The following is a 24,282-nucleotide window of genomic DNA, read 5'->3' as shown; positions in this document are numbered from 1 at the left end:
AGGCAAACCTCAGAGATCTTGCCTCCGGAAGAAGAGCGGAAGAGCCCTGGTTTCCGGTTGTAGGCTGTTTGTAGTCTGCGTGATATTGACCAATCACGTTTGAGCCGGCTGCAGTTGTTGACACTTAACTAACAAGGCAGAACATAATTGACGTCACTGCAAACTCTGAATCCATCGCAATGGTTCAGCATATTTACTTATATATAAATGGAAGTCGGAAACGGAAATTCGCCTCCTCCGCATCTGCCGGAAGTCAGACGCTGAATACAGCCGATGGGTTCTGAGAATGGGTGCTATGTCACTAAAATAATATCATGATATTTAAGGGTATTTTTAATGATATTCTTAATGATATGACAAATAAGTAAAAAAAAAAAAGTATTTTTTATTATTAATTTAAGAACATAGAATTGCAACATATGTGATACAGTTTTAAATGTTAACAGTTTGCCTTCAAATATTCAGTAAAAACTAAAATAATCTCTCATTTTCTTACGTTTCTGAAGAACAGATTCAGATTCTGTATACAATATTAATAGTTCAACAAAATGTCCCCTGGGATCCTTATATATAAATCAACAGGTGATTTCCTTCTTTTAGCAAAATCCTAAATGACTGAGTTGTTTTTTTTCCACCTGGACCTTTATGCTCTGCCATTTCTCCTCTCATCATCACGCTGTAACCTGTGACAGGCTGTTATGATACCACAACTATCACACATTCACATATATGGAGTTTTTGTGGAGTCACGAGCATCACGTAGGTTTACATTACCAAAGGTTTATGACAAAAATCACTTGGTGACACCGACTCTGCTGTGCACACAGCGAGAGAGGAGAAGGAGAGATGCTGTGCTGCTGCCAGAGGAGCCGCTGAATGAGTTCCCTCTGAGCGGTAACTCACGCTCAAGTTTGGGGCTGTTCATAAAACATTCAGGACGCCACAGTTTATTCCACACTACTGAAGCTGCTCCTCTTTTTGGAACCACTGCGGAGTCGGTAAGAATTTCACTTTCAGCCATGCTTGTTGTTGCCATGGGTAACAGCATGACGTCAATATGTCAACAAGTTGAAATATCACAGTATGAATTTGTAACGTAAATTAAAAAGTATACTGCTATCATGTGACCGAGATTATGTGGCACACCCTGACGAAGTGGGCCAAAATTTATGGAGAACTTAAAATAATATGCAGGCAGCAACTAGCGAGGGGCCAGATGTGGCCCACAGACCTTAAGTTTGATGCATGTGGAGAAAAGCCTCAAGAATCAAATGGTTTTACAAACATGTGTTTTTTATACAAGGACACCTGACACACTTTTGATAGATCAAATAGAAGTGTGTTCTTAGCTTTAGGTGATCGCACTTTGAAGATTTACTTCACAAAGAAAAGGCAGTATTTTTTCCTGGATATATCCTTAAATGGGTTCAGCAGTCTTGTTACATTTTGTTCTTGTTTTCATACATAGAATTGTAAATGTCATTAAATAATAAGATGCATTGATAAACTATTATCTTTCTGCAGTTGGCAGAATGTGATTGACATTCATTTTGACCTTTAATTATCTCGCTACATGTTTTTCTTGATTTGATGGAGAAAGGTAAACAGAAACCTCGGTGCCCCGTGTTCGACCTACGAACGAATGTTAAAAGTAGAGTTTTAATTATTGAGAGGGCGTTTTAATAAGCAAACCTACCTTGTGATGGTAATCCCAGTTTGACACTCATTATTCACCTTAAATCCACTCTGAATTCAATTGGCAGAGCAGCTACTGAAGCTTGCAGCAGTTTAGTTCTGCCCTGCTGGCACACACTTGCGTGCAACTATGGAACTGATGGCACTTGGGATTGAGGCACGGCACCCTCCTCCCACGTCCTCCATCAGCTACAATACACACACACATGCACACATACACCACTCCTCATCTCGTCTGCTTTGTAGAGGACAGGCTGACTCACCCAAACTGTCAGCATGAACTTGAAATGCGAACAACTTGAACTTGGGACAGTAACGATGAAGGACGTCATGTGAAAGTTGCGGCGTCTATTTTATGAGTGTAAGTGTGTTTGTGTGTGAGTGTGTGAATACATATGTCTTTTCCGTTTTTTATAGAGGGAGGGTGTGTCCGTAACTCTGTGTTTTGTCATTTGACTCACTCCTGAAATAAATTTCTGTTCCGTCCTTCGAACAGAGTGACCACATCTGCCACACTTTTGAGATTAATATTCAAGCTACGCGGCCGTCTGCCTAAATCCATTACTCATGTGGCGTCCGCTTACTGCAGTTTGCACTATGAGGCCTAACAAGGCTACCCAGAGTGTACCAATTATTTCTAGAACTTCTATCTCACAAACACAATTCGTCAGATGGGATACAGTCTGTAACAGACAAATATTGCTTTTGACTTCATGCAATAAATATTTTGAATCGTCCCTGGCCCTGTCATGTCCCACTTGGCCCTGTGCTGTGGGAAACTTGTTTAGAGCCCATCTCCCATTTGTTTTAAACCGACTCTCCAGGGATGAAGTTGAGTAGATAATCAGAGAGATCGACACTCAGAGGCAAAGGGAGCAGCTGTTTTTGTAGTGATGCTGTCTCCTAGATAGACACCCAGTGGCCACAATATTAGGTACGTCTATACAAATACATTCTCCCCCTACAAAGCTTTTGAAGTTTTAAGTTTTTGTTGAATTAAAACTTGTTGTTGAGGTGTTTATTAAGGCATATGATTGGTGGTGTTGTACTGGATGGCAGCTATCAAAACTCACTTATTCAGACCTCGGGTTTTCTTTTAATTTTAGTAGTCGTTCCGACAGAACAAAATGTAGTTCATTGAAGCAATAATTTCTCATTGTGTCCTATATTTGCTCTGACAGCAGAGTTCTCCTGCACGTGGAGCTTTGCTGGTGGTGCCTTCATGTACCAGGATGCATTGCATGCAACCTACTAGCCTATAGCTATTAATTTGTTGGCCAAAACATGGTGTAGCCAAGGTTTATAAGTTGCACCTATACACTTTTGCAGGTGCAAAAATAAAAAAAACCTTGGAGGCTCCACAATCTGAAACATGTTTTAGGATTTTGTACACTTTTATGCAGTTTCACCACTTTTGTTTTTCACCTCTCACAATAAAAACCTGACTTATATTGCTCAGAACATTTTACTTTGGGCAACTCAACAACATAGCTAACAGTAGTGTTAGGTGACAGTTATACTTACTCAGTGGTCATCTGCCAGTCTTGGTTGTCATCTCTAGTTTGTCTTCGGAATCTTAAAGGAGGTTTTCAGCCTGCCTCTGACCACGTTAGAACTAGAACTTTCATGCATAACATTAGTAACACATTCATTTGCTCTCTTGGGGCTCTCCTGGCATCAGCAAAAGCATCCAACAATAAGTGCCCATGATGTAACTCATTGCAGCAGGATGATCAAGTTTCTTTTGGCATCAGGGGGCAGTCTGAGTTAAGCCACCACCAGTTGGTGTTTGCTCATGGGTAGACGTGTGAGGATATGAAAATTTAACATCAGGATTATTCTGGCCAAAGACATTCACGATATTATCAAGATGATGATAATAAAAAATCTGCTTAAAACTGAACCATGGAATCACTTTACGTTACATTTTGTTAAGAAACTATTATTTTCTTGCATCACAGATAAGACACTTGTCTTTTTTGAGTGAACATACTTTTCAGTGAAAAGCAAACAATCCAACAATCTCAAACAAGTTTTCAGCCGTGGTGACAAGCTTAAGATTTTGAATCAGGAAATCAATATAGGACTGTACGTTTCGAGCTAGACAGCCAGCTCAAAATGAGGATTTTCCCAATTATTTCGATAATAGAAATTCACCACCATCAAATTAGTGTTTTGTTGTTGTTTTTTTAATCCCGATCTGCGCTAAAATCGTTAATCGTTCTAACCCTACTCTTGGGAGAGCCGGTTCTGGAGGGTCCCTGAAGGCCATGTCCTTTAACACAGCTTCCACAGCCTCAGCCATTTTTGCTATTGGAACAGAACAAGGAAGTTCTGTTTATGAGTGGCATCTAGAGCACGCCCCCCGGCTATTCATAAGCATTTGAGTCCCCCTGATGTGGTTTTCCCTGATGCATGCCTGTGTGTGTTGTGTCTCAAAATGTGTGAGCTGTGTACCTGACAATTATGTCGCCCCTATGTATGCGTTGAACATCCACATGAAAGGTGGCAGACTTTACCTTAAAAAAGGATCTGTGATAGTGGAGTGTTTCATGGGAGAGACAATAAATCATGATTCAGGAAGGCTAGTTTGAGTAATAGATCTGTCAGCTTGAAGGCTTCAATAGACGCCAAAGCACTGGACAGCAGTTTGTACTATTATGACAGTGGAATTTACAGCTCTGGAAATTAATTACCACAGGAATGATTTTACATTTCAGTGCAAGGTAAAAAGTAGAAATATGTGGAAATCCTTGTATCCCATTGATTAAGACACATAACAATGTCCCTGGTGTGATTCCAGTTCAGGACCTTCTGTTGCCTGCTGTCCCTCCCTCTCTCATCATGATCCCTGCCTGTCTCTATTGTTGCTTTCTATCAAGGCTAAAATTCACCCCCAAATTGCACAAGGTTCAGGTATTTTGCTGGACAACCCTGCATTATTTCAGAGCCCTTTGTGTCTGTATCCCTGCTGCATCATCAGAGTGGCCTCACTGAAATGAATAACTTGAGCATGCTAACATGTTAGCATCATGATCTAAAATTATGAATAAAAATGCCAATACACTGAAACCAGATATCAAAATAACCAGATAATGTGTGGCCTGACTTTGACACAAATGGCTGCAACAATTGTAAAAAGTCAAACTAGCAAGATATCTGCATTTTAATTGGAAAATCGCTTTCATATCATTTTTATAACAGCTATAGTCTTTCTTTTGGCAAAATAATTTAAATTCATAGATAAGTAAAGATAGTCATTACAGACAGAATGGAGAAACAGAGACTAGAGAGACACTGAGACAATGAGAGAAAGAAGGAGGCCAGAGAGAGTAGAAACTGAGTCTTTGGTCTCCCACAGTCTCATTCTGTCTGGCAGAGCTGTACAAAAATAGACTTGAAGAGTAAATACAGACAGTTTACGCAATTTTTCTCTCCACCAGCAGGATTTTGCCACAATAAAAGCGTTTTATTGCATTTCTCGAAGGGTTGTTTGTCCAACAAAGAGTTAAACCTGTCAGTTTGTATGTCTGAAATAAATATCTATAAAACATTTGGAATCTCGGATGAAACGTTAGTCAACATGTCCAAAGACTATAATCGATGACGATAAATTGGATTTTTGTTCAAGGAGAGGCACCACTGAAATAAAGTAAGATGAAATTGAAAATGAATTTTAATATTCTCACATTTCTCCTTGATATCTCAGTTACATACTGATCGGTGTGCTAAACTAAAAGCATAATAATGCTCGATTATCTAAAATTAATTTCCGCCTAAATTGTTTTTGCCACTGTTTAATGACAAACAGATAAAGCAACTCATTTAATGTGTTGTTTTCATTGTGATAATTACTGTGACTGAAATAGCTCAGAACACTGCAACTTAAGAAAACACAGGCAAATTAAATATTTTCAAAACTCTGCAACACATAAGTGTGGCATAAAAACACAAGACAATTAAAGACCACCTCCATCACTTTGACAACACATAAAAACATGTTGCTACCAATTTAGAAAACTAAAGCAAGAAATGCTGCAACTTGTTCAGAACAAAACGAAGCCAAGCACAAGAAGAAGTTTCTGCTTACAAACAGCAACAAAAGGAATTAGTAAAAACTTTTATATCATTGTCCGTGGTAAAATCATACAAGATATTCAGACAGAGGCACATCTCATCACCTCAAATGTAATGGCTAGTACTTTCATAATGAGAAGGACATTCAGTTAAGAGTTTTGGTTTAGTAGCCTTGTTCAGCTTTTTTGGTTGGTGTTACCGCTGTAGAACAGCAACCTAGCACGTATCTGGATGAGTTTACTTCTTTAAAATGCCTGTAGCCTGAAGCTGAGGACGCCAGGACACGTAAAGGCCACGTAATTGGCTGCAGTCCGTCTTTCGCCGAGTCCCAAAAGATGAGGAAAACTTACCCTGTCTGCCTGTTAAAGAGGACTGTGCCTCTCTCAACAGCACACAACTGTCATGTCTGTGTGAATCATTTGGTGGGTGGGTGGTACACATATCTGTGGTACAAGCTGAAATGGCATTTAAACATTCTACTCAGGTTTGCTGCTGCTGTTAGGAAGAATATTCCACCACAAAAAAACCCACAAGCTTTTTGGTTGAGCATATTTTGGCTAGATAATGGTGGTTTAGCTCTGGGTGGTTGGCAGGGCCCATCTCCTAGAGATGACAGGTTGTGGTAGCTGTTGAAATGCTCTGCTGCAGTGAAAAGGCAGCGCACAGGATGCTAAAATATCTGCAAACATTTTAGAATCAAATTAATGTCAAATATTTCTTCAGAATGTGATCTATTAACTACTCCAAGACTGACAAATAAACAGTGGGATTGTTGCATGATGATGTTTGAAAGGCCAAATAAAGAGGCACTCAATTAGCCTTCAAAAGACTGCACTGCTTTCTGCTTAAAGTGAATACACACACAAAATTTAGCTGTGTGAGTAGACTAAATACCAGACAACCTGAGCAACAGTGTGCAGTAATGAATGCCAATGTTTATCTGTGTTTTGAAGTTTGCTGTGATTCTAGCCCCCCTGCCTTGTTTGTGCTGGACCATGACAAGTATAGTTGAGCCATAACAAAAACTTGTCAGTTGGATAGTGAGTGACGTTAGGCTACCTTAGTCAGTCAGTGTTCACACAGACTGCTCTATTGTCCAACGTTGGGTAAGCTAATTTAGAAAAGCTCATTTCAAGGTGCCATCTGATACACCGTCCATCTGACGACAGTCAGGTGTGTGATGTGCAAAACTCACAAGTGCCATTGATGTACACATGTGAGGCGGACTGCAGCCTGATTAGCTAAGTCAGAATGCCTCACCAAAAATCAGAGACTGCTAAAGGAAATGTCAGGGCACAGAGAGCACAAGAAAATGAAAGCAGCAGAGAGGTGACGGACAAATGTCTGGGGGGAAAAAAACATGAAGGAGCACCAGGAGAAGCTGATGTAAGAAGTGAGGCAGACTAATTTGTTGTAATAAAAAACCTGCTGTGTTGCACTTAGTTTTGAAGCTACAGTCAAGACACAGGGATCATATTAAACTAGAGGACCAAAGGCATCCATTGGTACCAATCATGTTAAACTATCTTGTCAGACAGGGGGTCAAATAATAGGGATGTCCCAATCCAGCTTTTTCACTTCCAATCCGATACCAATCAGATCCAAGCGCGTATTATACATATTCACTGATTTTGTTGTCAGTCATGTTAGAAAAGGTTTGATCAAGCGATATTACTCTAACAAGAAGAACTTCTTAATTGGGTTAGTTAGAATGATCCACAACAGTTGGTATGAGAAACTGACCGGTTTATTGTTAACAGGGTTAAATAAACAAACTTTAAACTTGATCGTTAACATTAAATAAAAAATATAGCTGGTTTGCTTTGGCTGCTTTGGCCCCCTAATAAATAAAAAATAGATTAACACCACAAGACATTGTTGACATTTAACAAACAATGCAGCCTTTCCTTTTCAGTTATTTTTGTGGTGTGAGTGCCAGCCAGGTGCACAGGCACACAATATTGTACAACTGTTTAAACAAGCAATAGTCCATCCATGGCTCCAATTTCACTAATTGTGCCCAAAACAATGTCACCAGTGCTCTTACTTAAACAGTAAGAGTGTAAACCAAATAAAAATATCACTCTCAAAAAAACCAGAGCAGAAAACAAATAGTCAGTTCACTAAGTTGACCGCTACTCTTCCTACCCTTCCCTCCATGTGTGTCTGCATGCTGGCCTGGTGGATTATAGTAAGAGCTGGAGCGGATCACTGGAATGGACTGCTTGAATCGCGGTGTGCTGGGCTGGGCGGAAAACCTGGATCGGATTACGTGAAAAACTGGATCGGAGTTCTTCGATCGGCATTTTTCCATGCAGTCTGATCCGATGCACGTTTTTTTGCTAATATCGGCAGCCAATACCGATCGGGACATCCCTATCAAATAATGCTCCAAATTTATGCTAGCATTGCTTTTTCAAAATGGTGTGTTCAAATATTTCTGTATACTGGGGTCCTAATAAATAAATATATATATTATACATATTGCATAAACTGGGTATGACTGAAAAACTGACTTTGGCTGGCCCGACCATGTTCACCATCGAAAGCCCCTTTTACACTGCCAGATCTTCCGCAAATGTTGGCCCATTTTGCTGGCCAGCTGCAAGCGTTTATACACACAGAGGCGGAATGGCGAGTTGATCCAAGGCACCCTATTTTCCGCCTCGGAGGGTAGTCAGAACGGAACCATTTAGTTTAAACAGACTGAGGCAGCCTTCCGCAACGGGAGGGGCTGTTGATGACTTGTGGGAGGAGCTGGTGATGACGTGCACGTGCAACCCACTGGTGGTGGATAAACAGGAAACAGCTGATAGCAGGAATTAGCAAGCAGCTAGTAGCAAGAGGGAAACACAAACCTGACAGACACTGTAAAGATGAGGAACTGGGGAGACAAGACATTGCGCGCCCTCCTTGTCCTCGCAAACGAGGAGGCCATAAGCCGTCAGATGACGGGGACGGTGAAGGATCTATCTAAAAAGGGCTGTGGTTTAGCAAGATGAAGGAAAAGCAAGGATATTTCTATGCAAAGCATTTTGTCATAAACCAAAGAATTGGACAAATTGAAAATCTGACCTGATGATGGTGCTAGGTGAAAAGTTAATAGATCACCAGACTTATTACAATCCACCCTGAGGGGTGCATAAATATGATTCTATAGCGATCCATCAAATAGTTGTTGACAAACCTCATGATGGCGCTACAGGAAACGGTCCGGGGATCACCAAAATCATTAAGATGCATCCTCTGGGGACCATCAATCTCCATGATTCTGCATCCAATACTTGTTGAGATATTTCAGTCTGGCCTTAAGTGCCTGATCAACCTATTGACAGACCAACAGACGGACCAACATTACCGTCCTTACAGCTGCACCACTACTGTGGCTAAAAATAATCCCTCTATAATCAAGTGATTAAAACTAACTCTCTCAGAAATCTCCAAATTAAAGGGAGCAAGGTTGTACAGTACGCCCAACATAGTTGTCAGTACACAGTAAAGTGTGCCAAACTCTGTGTTGACAGTTTGTCCGCATCCAAATAGGCTGAATTCTTATTTTCAACACTGATTAGTATAAGAAATATGCTGATGGCTCAATGTTACAAAAGGATAGGAATTAGATTTACAGATTGCTATCGTCAAGTACATTTATGTATGCATGTGTATGATGAACAACATTAAGACAGCAAAGTGATGGATCTCTCTTTATTTTAAACAGATGGTCGCACAAGCTGCTACTCTACAAAAAAATAAATAAATAACATCCCAAAATATGCAACAGTCAGTATCACATACTTATTCTCTAAAATAGTTTGCAGATGTTTGTTTTTTCTTTTGGACAGTTAACTCTTCTGCTTCGCCTGCACTAAGACACGTGCTTTAGAAATAGCATCTTCATTAACTGGCAGGCTGCAGGGGGACAAGAACTGACACGTACAGTGTGGGTGCACAACAACCTGTTGGCAGCAGTGAACATTTTTCCCGAGCATGAGGAGAAATAAATATATCTCTGAATACAAACCTTCAACACAAAACTAGCGAGCGAGAAAGAATCATTTTAGACATATTTGAACAGACAGACAAAGCGAGGGAGAAAACAGATGGAAAGAAATAGAGAAATATTGGGATTCAGCCCGCTCCCCAAGTTATGTCTGGTATTCGGCGGGAGAAAGAGCCTCTGCGGCACAGGACATAAAACTTTCATAGCTCTGTCGGTGTCTCTCTTGGATTATTTATCAAATAGTGAGGAGTTGTTTATCACACAGCTAATACTGCTCTGCTCAGGTAGGAGCCCAGCAACTTCACATATATTGGGCCTCATAATAAATATTAATCTGTTTTCCAGCAACATGAAGGGGGGGAAATGGATGTGCCACATTCATTTGACCTAAGTGTGGAATAAGGTGGATGCCACGCAGCTCAGCTTCAGAGTTTTTACTTTGATGTTGTCTGGAAAAACATATGTGGCATAAATGATTTAATGAGGATATTATGAGGGATGGATATCGTACAGCGTTGTGATTCACCCGAGGTGAAAGACAACCAAGTCGGTACAAAAAGAACCAAAATACCAAGCAAAACAGTACACGGCTGCCAAAACAACAGTCCCACCGAAACAAAGAGACCTCCAGTATCAAAAGCAGTGTCTGTTGAGGTAATCATAGGTCATGGCTAATTGACCCCATTGAGCTCCGAGGGCATTATTTTGGCTTCACAACAAAGTCATTATCTCATCCTAATTAATCCCATTATAAACCATGCACAGGTCACTGATTTCTCTATGTTGTAGAGAGGGTGAGGTGTCAGAGGCCCCTGCAGTGCTGACCTGCCGCGGCTGCTTTGTTTGGCACGCCGTACTGTACGCCGCAAGAATAATAATGCAATGTTGTTGTCGCTACAGATACTTGAAAATATCAGACTTTCATGATTGGACATCAGATCCCTATAGACTTAATTGTCCTCTTGGTTAATGATGATTCTAAATTGAACTTGTTTAAAGAAGCGGAGGAAAATCTGGCTTCCGAGCTTAGCTGCAACCAAGAAAATGAGAGCCCAGTGCTGGCTCTGCTCCTCACTCGCTCAACAGTCATCAGTGGTTTGCCTATTTTGGTGATACAGTGATGCTTGAACAATCCAAAGCAAGGATCAGCAAAGTAAAGTTCTCAACTCTCAGCCTTTGGAGAGATGCAACATCACAGATTTCCATGTTAATAAACTCAGTGCCTCAGGAATCAGTGCTCCAGTAGTAAAATGTGATGCGTTTAATATTAATAGAGACCCGGGGAACGTTATGTAGGTGGGTGTGGCTGGTGGGATACTTATTGATAGCTGCTCTGTACCAAAGCTGGTTGGTATGGACAAAATCAAATATCAGTGTATTAGTTTTCATCCTAAAACCAGAACCACTTTTACAGTTAAACATTACAGTGAGCATTTTGAGCTTTAAAGGCCGTTTTTCACCGTCATTGGCAGTATTGACTTTTGAATTGAGAAACGTGGTTGTGATTACTTCTAGTAAAGCTCCAAAATGATGGCAGACTATTATTTGCACGCTGTAGAGGATGAAAAATCTCACTAATGCAAATCCCACTGAAATATGGTCTAAATGTAAGCGTTCAATCAATGTCTTTAAATTGTCGGTGAAAAAGCTGTCACTTTTGAACCATTTCTGAACGTCTTTCACTGGTGATAGTCGTTTTCTAAACGTCTTTTCAATGGAAAGACGTTCTCTGGGAATTATCAGTAATGTGTTTATGATTGACTAAGTGGGTAAAGACATAATAAAACAGCTAGAACAGTCTGGTATGATCAGAAAATTTCAGCTTTTACTGTAATGCAGCCTTTAAAAACAGAAATATTAACATAACCGATAAGATGAAATCTAAACTAATACCAGTAATGCACCTGTATTAGATGAATTGTGCCATTAAAAAAATGATTAACAAAAAACAAAACCAAAAAAGCAAGTGATTGGCTTTTTCCTATACCTTTTCCTATACCTCATAGTCCCAATAATAAATCGAGTTCGGGTAGTGGTGCCTAATATCGATCCTGCAGTTAAACCTTTTACAGCTGCCATACTGCCGGGCAGGAAAAATGCTCAACTCGGTCCTGCTTGAATATAAATACATTAATACTGACTGCTGAGGCAGCTAGTTTCACTTAAAGGTTTACACTCAGTGGTACTCACCACACACATTATGTGTATCCTATGGTCTAATAAATGTGTTGAATGCATTTCCGTCCACATAAAACATTTGTAAAGCCTTTAAAAGAAACCCTGCATTGTTTACATCCATGTTTACTTGTTTGCAGTTTTCTTCTTCGACACTGATGCTAGCTAATTGAGAAACAGATGGGTGTTGTGTTTGATGTGAAGAAGACGTGGATATAAAGGGAGAAAAATATAACAAGAGGTAGAGGTTGTATGAGTACACATGCTACTATCTGAGGGAAGTACACACCTGAGTGGGATAGTGTCAGCATCACATGCTGTATATGTATTTCCCCTTGGTTCACCGCTGTCTCTCTTTAGAGCAGATTTAAGGCAGGTGGGAGGGTGGAAACTGGAAATCTCACAGTCAGTCCTCACTGACAGCCATAGACCTGAAAACTAAGACACATTATATATACACATATATAAAACATATGCTAAAACCTGCCACTTAAACTCACATAAACTACAATGTACATAAAAGTGACTGCTTAAAATGAATCCTGGAGCACATCCAGACACCTCTATTAAACTAATCATCAGTTGATCTCCTTCAGGACTTTTTCATAACAGAGTGGTCAAAGTGAAAGATAAAAGTCTCTGAGAGTCTGATATTGATTATTTCTCCAAAAGCTTTAAACAACACATAAATGTGTTTTACTGTTGCGTTTGGATAACACTCCTTTATTATGACAAGCATGACAGCTCATCAGAACTAACAATGTAGAGTAAACTGCGTCCTTGAGCATGCTCAGTGAGCTCTGCCTGACATGAAGCTCCTCTACAGAGACTGAACATGTACTTGTTTCAGAGTAGAGCTGCAACTGAAGATTATTAACTTTGGCCGGCTGTCTTGCAGTTTGTGCATTTCCAAGGTCAGATTTCCCTCCTGGCAGCTGTCAGTTATCAACTGTAGACAGCTTGTTTTAGCATTATTGGAGTAGTTCTTTACATGCTGTGGTTAAAAACTGTGGTGTTGAGACTGCTATAATATGAAAACTGAACTTCAGAACAAACTATACTGTCAGTATATTCCAGCCATCTGCAGCCCCTTGTTATTTCTTCTCACTGGTTTTGCAGAATTGCAGAAAGTAAAGTTACCTTTCTCACTTTTGTCAACATCGTTGAGGACTAATGTTAATTTTGTTGATGAAAACTGTGATGAAAATCTTTCGTCAATGACCTTTTATCCATGAACAAAACGAGACGATGACGAGCTAAAGATAGATCTTGATAATAATAACTAAGATGAAATCTATGTTTGATTTTTGTTGACGAGACATGATTAAAATGTTGGTGGTGGACTTTCTGACATTGAAAGCCGAGAACGGCCATGCCTGCAGTTATCTTCAAATACGGCATCAGTGACAGGCTGGTAAACTGGTAAATACTGCATCAGGATGTCAGCAAAACCACTCATACCAGAGCATCGTCATCTGTTGGTGCGAGTTGTGAGCTGTAATTCAGCAGTAAACGATCAGCCTTGTGTGCCTGATTGTGGATGGTGAAAGTATCAAATGGATTTGTCGAATTTGTAAGTTACAGCGATGGCTATACTAATTTGTGATTAGACTTGCACCGATTACAATTTTTTGGGCAGATACCGTTTTCCAATTTGCAGAGTGTTTGGATGGCCGATCCTATTTTTTTCAAACCACTTTACAGCGCACAAGATATTGCAAAATTTTCTTCTTTTCTTTCCTATATTAGAACATGTTAACCAAGATACAACCAATTTTTTAATAATCATCTCAAACACACAAAAAAAATGACATAGGTAAGAAACATTTTCCTTTTTGCTCAAATATAACTTCAGGTACAGTATTACAATAAATAAGTAAAAAAGGCATACTTGAATAAAACCATTGATAAATAAAATAATAATTCTTGGTGTATAGCATTTGTGGGTAAAAAAGTAAAAATATCTCCTGTGGAATTTTCACACAGGTCTTCGGGAAGCGCCCGCCAGTAAGTGTGCGGACACGCGCATCTTCGGCACTCGGACACACGCCTCGTCAGTTTCAAGCGGCACAGTGCAGCAGTTAGAGCTCCGCAGTTAAGTTTAACACGCACAATTAACAACTTTCTCCTTCTCTCTTTTGGTGTGTGTGTGAATGATTAAGGTGAGAAGCCGCCCACGTTTCACTTCCTCACATCGCCCAAGCCGTGAGTTGCACATGTGCGTGTGTGCGCGCTGCTGATGTTGCACGATGTCAATCATGTGGCACGGCGGGAATTTACCAGCGTTTTAAATCGACATATTTTAGACTGACTGGTCGGTCGCAGGTGACGGCCGATCACGTGAAAACCAGCCCGATTCCAAGCACTGCCGATTAATTGGGGCAAGTCTATATGTGATACTTGATTTAGCCTTACTGGATTAGTTTAAATATTAAAAAGATATATAGAAAAGATAATGGCTCAAAGTTAACTAAAATGTCATAATTTTTTGTCAACTAAAATGTGACTAAAACATTTTTGTTTCAAGTTTAAGACTTAATCTAAAATGGCTGCCAAAATGAACACAGTTAAAGATGCAGCCATCTTGTTTGAACAAAGTTTATTGGAATAGTTCATGGACAAAACCAACTTCGGGCTCTGTGCCATGGCTATATTATTAAGAACCAGACGCCAGCCCCAGTATGTTACCTTTTCAAGCCAATGGGAATTGCTTGCAAGTTTCTGTCCTTCAGGTAACTTCTGGGGCTTTGCAGCCCACTGAATATGCGCAGCAGTTTTAATCCCATCATTTAACTGTGAACCGTGTTCTGGACATGGGTGTATCATTACATAGTGACACTGTAGTTGCTATTGTTTTCACCTTGAGAGTCTGTGTGTGTAGTGGTGTGTCCTCTAGAGCTGCAACGATTAGTTAAATTATGGATTAGTTAATCGAAAGAAAATTAATTGCTAAGTATTTTGACAATCCATTAATCTCTTTAGTCATTGTTGAAGCAAATATGTTAAACATATTCCTTCTTAAATTTGAGAACTTGCTGTTTTTCTTTGATAGTAAATGGAGAATCTTTGGGTTTTGGACTGTTGGTCGGATGGAGGAAGTAGATTTAAGACTCAATGATGACTCAAAGTCACAATGTTGTCTTGGAATTTTATTTATTTTGTTTTTTTTTTAAGATATTTTTTTAGGGCATTTTTTAGCCTTTAATGGACAGGACAGACAAGCGTGAAGGGGGGAGAGAGAGAGAGGGAGTGACATGCAGCAAAGGGCCACAGGCTGGAGTCGAACTTGGCCCGCTGCGGCAACAGCCTTGTACATGGGGCCTCTGCTCTACCACTAAGCCACCGGCGCCCCAGTCGTCTTGGAAATTTTTGATTTGAGCATTCTTCACAATTAAAAATAAAATAAACAGTTAATCGATTTATTGTGAAACGTATTGGCAGGTCAGTTGATTATGAACATAACTAGTTGCATGATGAAAAAAATCAGTTGTGTTAGTTGCAGTCAGAGCATCCTCGTGGCAAAATGTGGTCCTGGAGACACCAACTGTAACAGGAACTACGGCAGAAGCAGTTGAAAGCACCAGTGCAGTGCCAGGTGGTTATGTCTGTCTTTCTGTGAATGGATTTTGTCAACGTCAAAGTGTTGCAACAGTTTATAGGTGTGTAATTGGAATCAAAATGAAGACTGACATCAAAATGAGTGTTATCAGAGCAACAATGCTGCAAGTAGGGGATAGGTATTAAGAACCACAATTGTTTAAGATCACAGGTGTGATTCCATTACAAAATGGTCATTAGTTTAGTACTGGTATGGTGCCGCCACTCAGCCTTGCAAAAGGGGTAATTAAATACATGTGAAGGTAATAATGATTGGTGCTTGTGCTAGCTGTTCTTTTTTTTTAAAAGATATTTTATTGGCATTTTTAGCCTTTATTGGACAGGACAGACAAGCGTGAAGGGGGAGAGAGAGAGAGAGGGAATGACATGCAGCAAAGGGCCACAGGCTGGAGTCGAACCCGGGTCGCTGCGGCCTTGTACATGGGGCGCCTGCTCTACCACTAAGCCACCGACGCCCCTGTGCTAGCTGTTCTGATAGAGCTGATGTGAACAGGACTGACGTGAGCTTTTGTGAGCTGGAATTTAGTCACACAGGCAGTTTGAGCCGTAAAATAAATTAATGTGATTGATCCAGATGGATGACCGGCTCCACAAACTTAAGTCATGGTATAAGACTCTTCTGGCACACGTAGTTGAAGCAACCATGCTCTGTGCCTAAGTTCAATGTAAGCAGCCATGCACCAATCAGTTAGCAATATCTGAATCAAAATATGACACCAGTTGCTGGATGTTTCGTTTATGTTGTCAGCACTTCCAATCAAATCTGATTAAACCACACACAACACTGGAGATGCATGGCTCAGAGGAATAAGCCACATAAGGCTTTGGATACACAGGCAGCACTTGTTAGCAGGATACATTCATTGTTTGCTCTGGACTCTTCAGCAGATTTGTTCAGAATAATAAAAAGATATAAGTAATGCCAACAATATCCTTAAACCGCCCCCGCCCCATACATCTGCTTCTGCTGCTGCTGCTAAATGCTGTTTACTGGCCAACAACCGAAAACACGCAAACACCAGCATCTAGCAATCTGCTTTTTGATTCAAGTTGATTCAAGGACACTAGTTGACTCTATCAGCTGTGTTTTTCATACACAGGGAATTTGAAAATACTATGTCGCTTAGCCCTTTTGAATGTTATAGCTACAGTCTTCTTCACTCCTCTCCTACTCGGAATATTTTCTTACTGTTTTCTAAGATGACTTTCTAACCGTGCCGGGAGGCTGATTTTAAATGCAAACGTTATTCTGAAGTCAAATGTCTTTGCCTCAATAGAAAAGGGCAATCCCCCACATTTAGGTAGCACACTTGTGAAAAACACATTTCACATTCTTCCCACAGCTCTTAACGCAAAGCCATTGTTTCCAAAGTTTGGATATTTTTTATTCAGGTAGTCAGGTTTAACAAACATCTGCTGTAGGTGGACACCCAAATAGTTTTATAAGGAGTGAAGAATACATAATTTAACAGCGAAGCACTTATGCAGCTTTACCGATATGAAATAACATTGTGTAACACCTGTACTCTCTCACAGCAGAGGCCTTTTTGCTTCATGAAAAATTCAACATTTTTTAAGCAACAGTGTTTCTTGTTATAATGCCAGCAATGAAATGCAGTTTTTTTCCACCATTGTTTAAGACACTATGTTAGGCCTCCTTAAGTCTCAGTGGTGTACAGTGTAAAAACCCCTTTTCTCCCACTGTGTTGCACAGTGAAATTATATTTCATTGTATTCATCATCACATTGTGGTTTGTTCTTATACATAAAACGGCTATTTAATTTATTTTACTTGTGAGGTCAGAAGAGTAGTCCGTGGGTTGGTTCACCACTGTGGTCTGCACTGAAATATCTCAACAACTATTGAATGGATTGCCTGGACGTTATGCACAGGCATTCATGGTCCCCAGAGGCCGAACCACAATGAATTAGTCATCATGGTAAACAGTTTGCTAAACAGTCTCACAAAGCGGCTAGCGTGGCTGCAGTCTCTTTGGCTGTGTACGTACTGTATACAGTATTTTTTCAGTTGTTCCCAATGAGGACAGATCATATGTGCCTGCCTAGAGGATAAGGCAATATACCCAACATGTGTATATGTGTATATATTTATATTTAAGAGCGCTACGACCTTTTTTGTACAGCAGCTCCAAGCACTTCTATTTACTCAGAAAGGCTCTGGTGTCCCCAGCGCCCTGTCAGCAGCGCTTTTCTGGCAGGAAAAAAAAAAACCAACCTCTATATGGACACTCAGCCGCAGTCTTTTTTTTTACGCTACTACTTTCTTCATATCCTCACTCAAATTTAAACTGTTTTGTGTTCATTGGGTCACCATTTTATACGAGTTGTTGTATGTAGAGCATAGGCAGATATTACCAATAATGAATCAAGGCAGCAGAAAAACAGTTTTGATGAAAATGGCTCTGGTCGAGAGCACCAGAGACTCATACTCTGTGTAAATATATACACTCACAGTGTATTTACCGAGTTTGTTTACCCTTTCAACCTTCCTCTGGAACCGCTAGCGTGTTTATTAAAAGTAATGCATGTTAAAGTATTGCAGTGTGAACAGCCTGAAGTCTTTGCCTGAGTTTTTTATTGTATTTTTTGCTTTTTGTTTGTTGTTAAACTCATTTAACCTTGTACATCTGCTGTTATTGGCTGTTAAATATATTAAATGACCATATTAAATTATGTACCTTACGGGCACCTGTATACAGTACCATGCACAGCACAACTTGTTTTGCCTGCCAACACTTCAACCGAAGTTGTAGTCTGTTGTTAATCATACATTAAATTTTACTAAGTACAGAAAGTTATACTTTCTGCTTTTTATTTTTAATATCTGTAAGCTCAAACTGCCAAATGTGACTAGTCTAAGAATCTTTTGGACCTTGTCCGAGGAAGGATGAAAACATTTAGGGCATTTTGGGAAATATGGCCAAGAAATAATTTGTCATTCTAAGGGCTGTTATGTGCCAAAATGTTTTTATAATTTTTGTATGGATTAATTAACTAGGACATTAAGTGTTAATTAGTGAGGTTAGTGTGTGAGATTTAGTGGCATCTGGCTGTGAGGTGGCACAATTGACACTTCCTCCATGTGCCAACAGTGTAGAAGAAGTATGGTGGGAGACACGAAACGGGAATGTAGGGCTGCCCCTCACTAAGAATTTTCCTGGTCAACCAATAGTTGTCTTTTAGGGTCATTAGTTGACTAATCGCTTGCATGTTTACGATATTAATGTAATTATTAAATGATATATTGTGGGCAGGGCAACACAATGGTTTCAGTTGAAGGTGTGAGAAAGAATAGTATCAGTAACATTGTTAACACTGTGCTACATTACAGAGAAATACAAACCGTACTAATGAACCTTCATTAATATAGGCCTATATTTTATCTACAAGTGCACGTCACACACTGAGCGAGCCGCCTGTTAATGATGCTGTGGGCTAATGGGCATGTAGCTACTGACATGTTTCAGATGATACGTCATGTTTGTAGTCGACCAATGAAGATGAGTTTACATATCACCTTGGGTTCGTCCTTCACCTTCTCAAAATGATCCCACACTTTGGATTTCCTGCCCGACATGTTATTAACTAGCCTGTGGAATAACCGCAGGTACCAGCCCTGTAACGTAGGGGCCGTACAAATACTGCATCTTAAACCGCCTGGAACACGTGAGGTCAGGCCCAGCGCCGTACAGCTCCTGTGCCTTTCTTTCAAATGAAGTTCCCACATGGTTCAGTTGTATGTTGTTTGTTTTCCTGTGACTAAGCGACCAATGAAATCTTGCAGACTAATGACCTTTCTGGTCGACTAACATTTGGGTGACCCTGTCTAGAGCCGTTGTTTGCTTTGTCCGTTCTGGGCTACTGTAGAACAACATGGTGGACTCTATGGAGGATGACTCGCACCATATGTAGCTGTAAAGGGCTCATTCTAAGGTAGTGAAAAACAATTCTCATTTTCCAGCGATTATAAATCAATTAAAACACGGTTTTGACTGTTATCTCACATTTCTACTAATATATACCCCTGAATCCTACACACTTGACCTTAAAGCAGTGCTGGTAGACGGGCCTAGCTGTTTGCCCTTGTTTCCAGGCTTTATGCAAAGCCAGTTTAGCCAGCTGCTGGCTGATCAATCCTCTCATCTAACCCCCGGTTAAGACAGTAATTAAGAGAATTTCCAAAAATGTTGAACTGTTCCTTTTAAGACATGTAGTTGAGTCAATTTATGTTTCCTAATTAAATCTCTCCATCTGCTATTCTTGTACTTTAAAGAGTGATTTACTAGATTGTCTGTAGATAGCTCTGAAGGTAACAGATGGGCTTTAAAAAAATCTCAAACCCAGAAAGACTGTCTGCCTTGAAGAAAGGGTGATAATATAAAATCGTGAGCTGTATTTTTTTATCAGTAATCTTGACCCGTGTTGTGTAGGTCATGTTTATATGTAAGGCATTCTGGAATCAAGTAGAGCTGAGAGGCTATTTCCATTCCAAGTATCAAATATGGAAACCAAGTTAATGTCATTAAAATTTAAAGTTTTGGGGGCACAAAAGGCAAAGAGCTTCCCTCAGGATGAGAACGCAAAAGCCCTGCATGCTGTTTAAGGTGTGATTGCCCAATGAATGGATAATAAAGCTGCAGAGGCAGTCTGGACAGACGGTCAGTGATCTCCCCGCAGGGAGAATAGAAGTTATTTTACAGCAGATTGGCTCACACTGCCCACACGAGCTACACACTGCCCACACGAGCTAATTATACAGACTATTCATGCGAGTCATGTATGGAAGAATTGTATAATTGCAAAGACCCTGTTCCTGTGATAATGTGCTATGTGAAAAACTGATGGAGATTTTGGTTTTACAAGTAATGAGAGTCCATTAGTTGATTTTCTCCCGTGCTCAGGACATTATCTGTATTTATACATCAAGATACACATGTATTCATTTTATTCTGCGTTACGCAATGTTTAAAAATGGACTTTTCTTTTGAAATGACCTCTTTAATAATCTCTTCACATGAAAGCAATCTCAGTAGCTCCTCCAGGGGATTGGATTTTTTTTTTTTTTTATTTGAAGGCGTGCGAAGTGAGACAGAGCTTCTGTATGTGCTGTATCTGATGTGAAGGTGAAAAAGGCCATGTCATGAGATGAGTCTTGACATGAAGTAGTGGCAGTGGACTGTTTGTGTTAGGCAAAAACAGGAAGTACATCTCTGACAGGACTCTGCCAGGCTCTCAGAACAAGGTCAGTGGTTCCTTTGAGCGCAGCCGTGGAGACATTACAGCATCACGTCTGAGACTGGCAGGCAGGACTGCTGGACGGGAAAGGTGACGAGGGCAAATCAACAATCTCAGCACACATATGAGCGCAGACAGATCTCTTAACTCGAGTACGCTGAAGTGCATGCACACACACAAACTTGAGCAAAGCAATTTTAAAGTCCTTTTTGAAGTTTTCAACTTCAGGGGCACAGTGCAGTCAAGTGGAGCCACCTTCGTTATTACTTGAAAACTTGAACAAACACACTCCCACCTCTGCATGAACCCCGGCCAGGTGCCACACCAGTCAACACAGTTGGCAGTGTTTGCAGTGTGGGATCATGCTAGAGTCGTGACTCCTCGAGGAACTTTCATTGTTTTCACCCGCTGAAACTCTTTGCCTTCAGGTGAAAATGAGCAGATGGTTGCTCCATGTGTATCACAGGAGGCAGATGTTAGTCTACACCCTAGCTAAGCCAACAGTGTGGGTCAGTGGCTGCATGACCATGGTACATAGAAAAGAAATCGGCAACAGCGCTCCCCCTGAAACACAAAACCTCCAACTTGTAGAAGTGCTCCTGACTCATGCAGTCAGAGTACCATTGGTGATGATGAGGATGATGATGCCAACACCTGTTTTCCCTGCAGTGCAAAGTGTAATTGTTGAAACTTGTCTTTTCTAATCTTGCAAATGATACTGAAATGATGATGAAGTTTAAAGTTGAAGAAATTCTGTTTGCTGTGAAAACACCAGTGTTTCAGGGCTGCCTGTGGTCCAGGGCTCAGCGATGAAATTTATCTTAAGTTGGTGTGATTGTTATGAGTACAGATGGAGGCTTTTCTTGGATAATGTGGCATGGAAAAAGGCTTGGCTATTACCCACCTGCTACCTGTAATATCTAAAAAAAAAGAGATCATTTTAAATTTACTGGGGGAAAATGATAATGATCCATTTTACCACAAAATACCTTTTACAGACTCAACATGTTCAAAATTTACTTGCTTTTGGTCTCAAGTAAAGGTGTAACAACACATTGATCTTGACTGATGTATCGATTCAGTGATCAACGATCCAATATTATTGATGCAAAGAAAAAACATTGATACATATCTTCATCTTCAGGATACGCCTTTATTTTGAAATTCCCGTCACACGTCTGTGTCACCAGTTCTGTCCACAAACTGTGGCAGACTTTGTGATGTCAGCAAATATTGTATTGTTGTCCAAAGTATTGATAATATGTTGTATTGTGGTGAAACTTGTCATTTAAAGCCCTAATCTCTCGGGCTGCCCCCACCTAAGAATTGTCCTAGTTGACCAATAGTTGTCTTTTAGGGCCATTAGTTGACTAATCGCTTGCATGTTTACGATATTGTAATTATTAAATGATATATTTTGGGCAGGGCAACACAATGGTTTGAGTTGAAGGTGTGAGAAAGAATAGTATCAGTAACATTGTTAACACGGTGCTACATTACAGAGAAATACAAAACCGTACTAATGAACCTTCATTAATATAGGCCTATTACAAGGAAAATAAAACTGAGAAGCTGCTGAGCTAGTGTTGCTTTAACACATCAACCATGTATTAATCCTTTGAATCTGTCTTTGCTGAACTATCCAGGCGAAGCGGGAGTCATATGCCTTTCTATGGGACATGGCGGTTGTCGAGTACGCTGCTCTGACAGATGACGACTGCACACTGACTGTAGCGGGAAACAGCATGAGCACCAGAGGCAACGGCATGGCCCTGCAGCACAGCGGTCCTTACAGAGACCTCTTCTCTCAGAAGTATGTACATTGGTTTATATTTATATCGTCTGTGGGACAGATGTAAAGCTCTGAGTAGCCCTGCACTAACATGATCAACTTTTCCGTATTTATCAGACTGAATATTTACAGAAGAAGGGAAAGAAAGATATCTGTCGGCTGTGATTGGTTTGTGACTCCTGTCTGACTGCTGAGCGTGGCCACTTCCTGTGTCTGTCCTTTCAAATTAAATCACCACATGGTCCAGTCATATAGGTTTTGATTTATTTTGACAAGGCACAGCTCCTAATAGAGTTTCACTTTCACCAATTAAACCACCAATGAAATCTTGTAGACTAATGACCTTTCTGGTTGAATAATGTTTGGTCGACTATTAGGGGGCAGCCATACTAATCTCAAACACCTACATAATGCAATGGATGTCTTCCATGAAATAGCTGATGTGTTAATGGTTTACATACTGTACAGGTCTTTCTCTGAAAACTTGCTGTATTGCTTGAAGTTCTGATTGTTGATCACAGACATTCGTCAGTTGTGTGTACTCAGTGCTGACAGTGAGGATAAATCCCTTTGAAATCCACGTTACTAGATAGACAGTCTAAAAACCAATTTTCAGCTCACTGTTTTTTGACATTTTTTCAATAGGTCTTTTAAAAAAGCATGTTTTTTGTCTTGGTTGGGGCTCGAGGTTGCACTTGCCAGAAGTTTGCTTGAGTAGTTGTTATCTCCAGTGGCAGTCTGTAGGATTTGAGCTAAAGATCTTGTAGTTTAGAAAGAGGCATCAGCAGTAAGCTGTATGTGCACAGCAGGTCAGGGAATCAGCAGGAGAGTGGAGAGGAATGTTCAGTTTGTCAGGAACATCGCTCTACATTTGGTAAACTCACTGGTTGGATGGAACTCTGCACAATATGATTTTAAATTTATTTATCAATTCTATACATTACATGAGATTTTCTCATGCTGGCTGTTTTGTTTGTCTGGATGAATTACAGTTTGAGCAGTTTAGATCCAGATTCTGGACCTCTGCACTGGAGTCGAAGCTGAATGGTTGGTTGAATATCTGGTTAGATTTCATTGACTGTTGTAGGTTTGCTCAATTTAACTACTTGGTATTTACACTAGTGACTGACTAGAGCAAAATAGTCCCAGTGAGAGATTGTTCAATCCTCAAACCAACATGAGTTTCTGTTCTGAATCACCACTAACACCTGTTATTGACCAAGAAACCCAAGTCTGTGCTTACCCTCCCACACAAATACCATTACAGCTACATGTGGCCAGCTCAGCTGAGTCTGCTTGGCTAACGTTTGCTTTCCCAACTGCCCCTTATGCTACAGCTGGCACTGGTGTCCACTTTGTTCATATAGGTCCCATGTGTGTGTGCTTGGACTGGTGGTGGTGTGACGGTAGCTCCAATGTGAGCAATTATATCCTCAATCCCCGCAAGGATGGCTTTTTCTTTGTTTCACTGTATGTGGGCTGATAGTTGTGCCAAGGTGATACACCAGTGAGCCCCTTAGGAGCAAACCTTGGCAGCAAGTGGGATTATCAGTTGAAAGTAGTTGAATAAAACATGGATAAAATGGATAACATAATGGTTTTGGGGCATTATTCTGCCTTCCCATCCCAGTTGTTGGGTAGAGCTGGTAAACGTTTAAAGCTAGTCAAT

The 24,282-nt window shown here is 40.3% G+C and overlaps 1 protein-coding gene across 2 annotated transcripts in view; it reads left to right on the top strand.

The window, feature by feature from the left end:
• LOC125903057 (glutamate receptor ionotropic, delta-1-like) overlaps positions 1–24,282 on the top strand; it is a 123,393-nt gene that overhangs the window by 81,673 nt on the left and 17,438 nt on the right. For both annotated transcript variants that reach the window (XM_049599673.1, XM_049599671.1), the window contains exon 3: positions 22,468–22,634. In XM_049599673.1, coding sequence (XP_049455630.1) covers positions 22,468–22,634 — 167 coding nt within the window. The remainder of the gene's footprint in view (positions 1–22,467; positions 22,635–24,282) is intronic.

This window comes from Epinephelus fuscoguttatus, linkage group LG16 (assembly GCF_011397635.1).
Source record: "Epinephelus fuscoguttatus linkage group LG16, E.fuscoguttatus.final_Chr_v1".
NCBI lineage: Eukaryota > Metazoa > Chordata > Actinopteri > Perciformes > Serranidae > Epinephelus > Epinephelus fuscoguttatus.
Note: the sequence above shows the minus strand (reverse complement) of the source record. Positions and strands in the feature narration are given on the sequence as shown.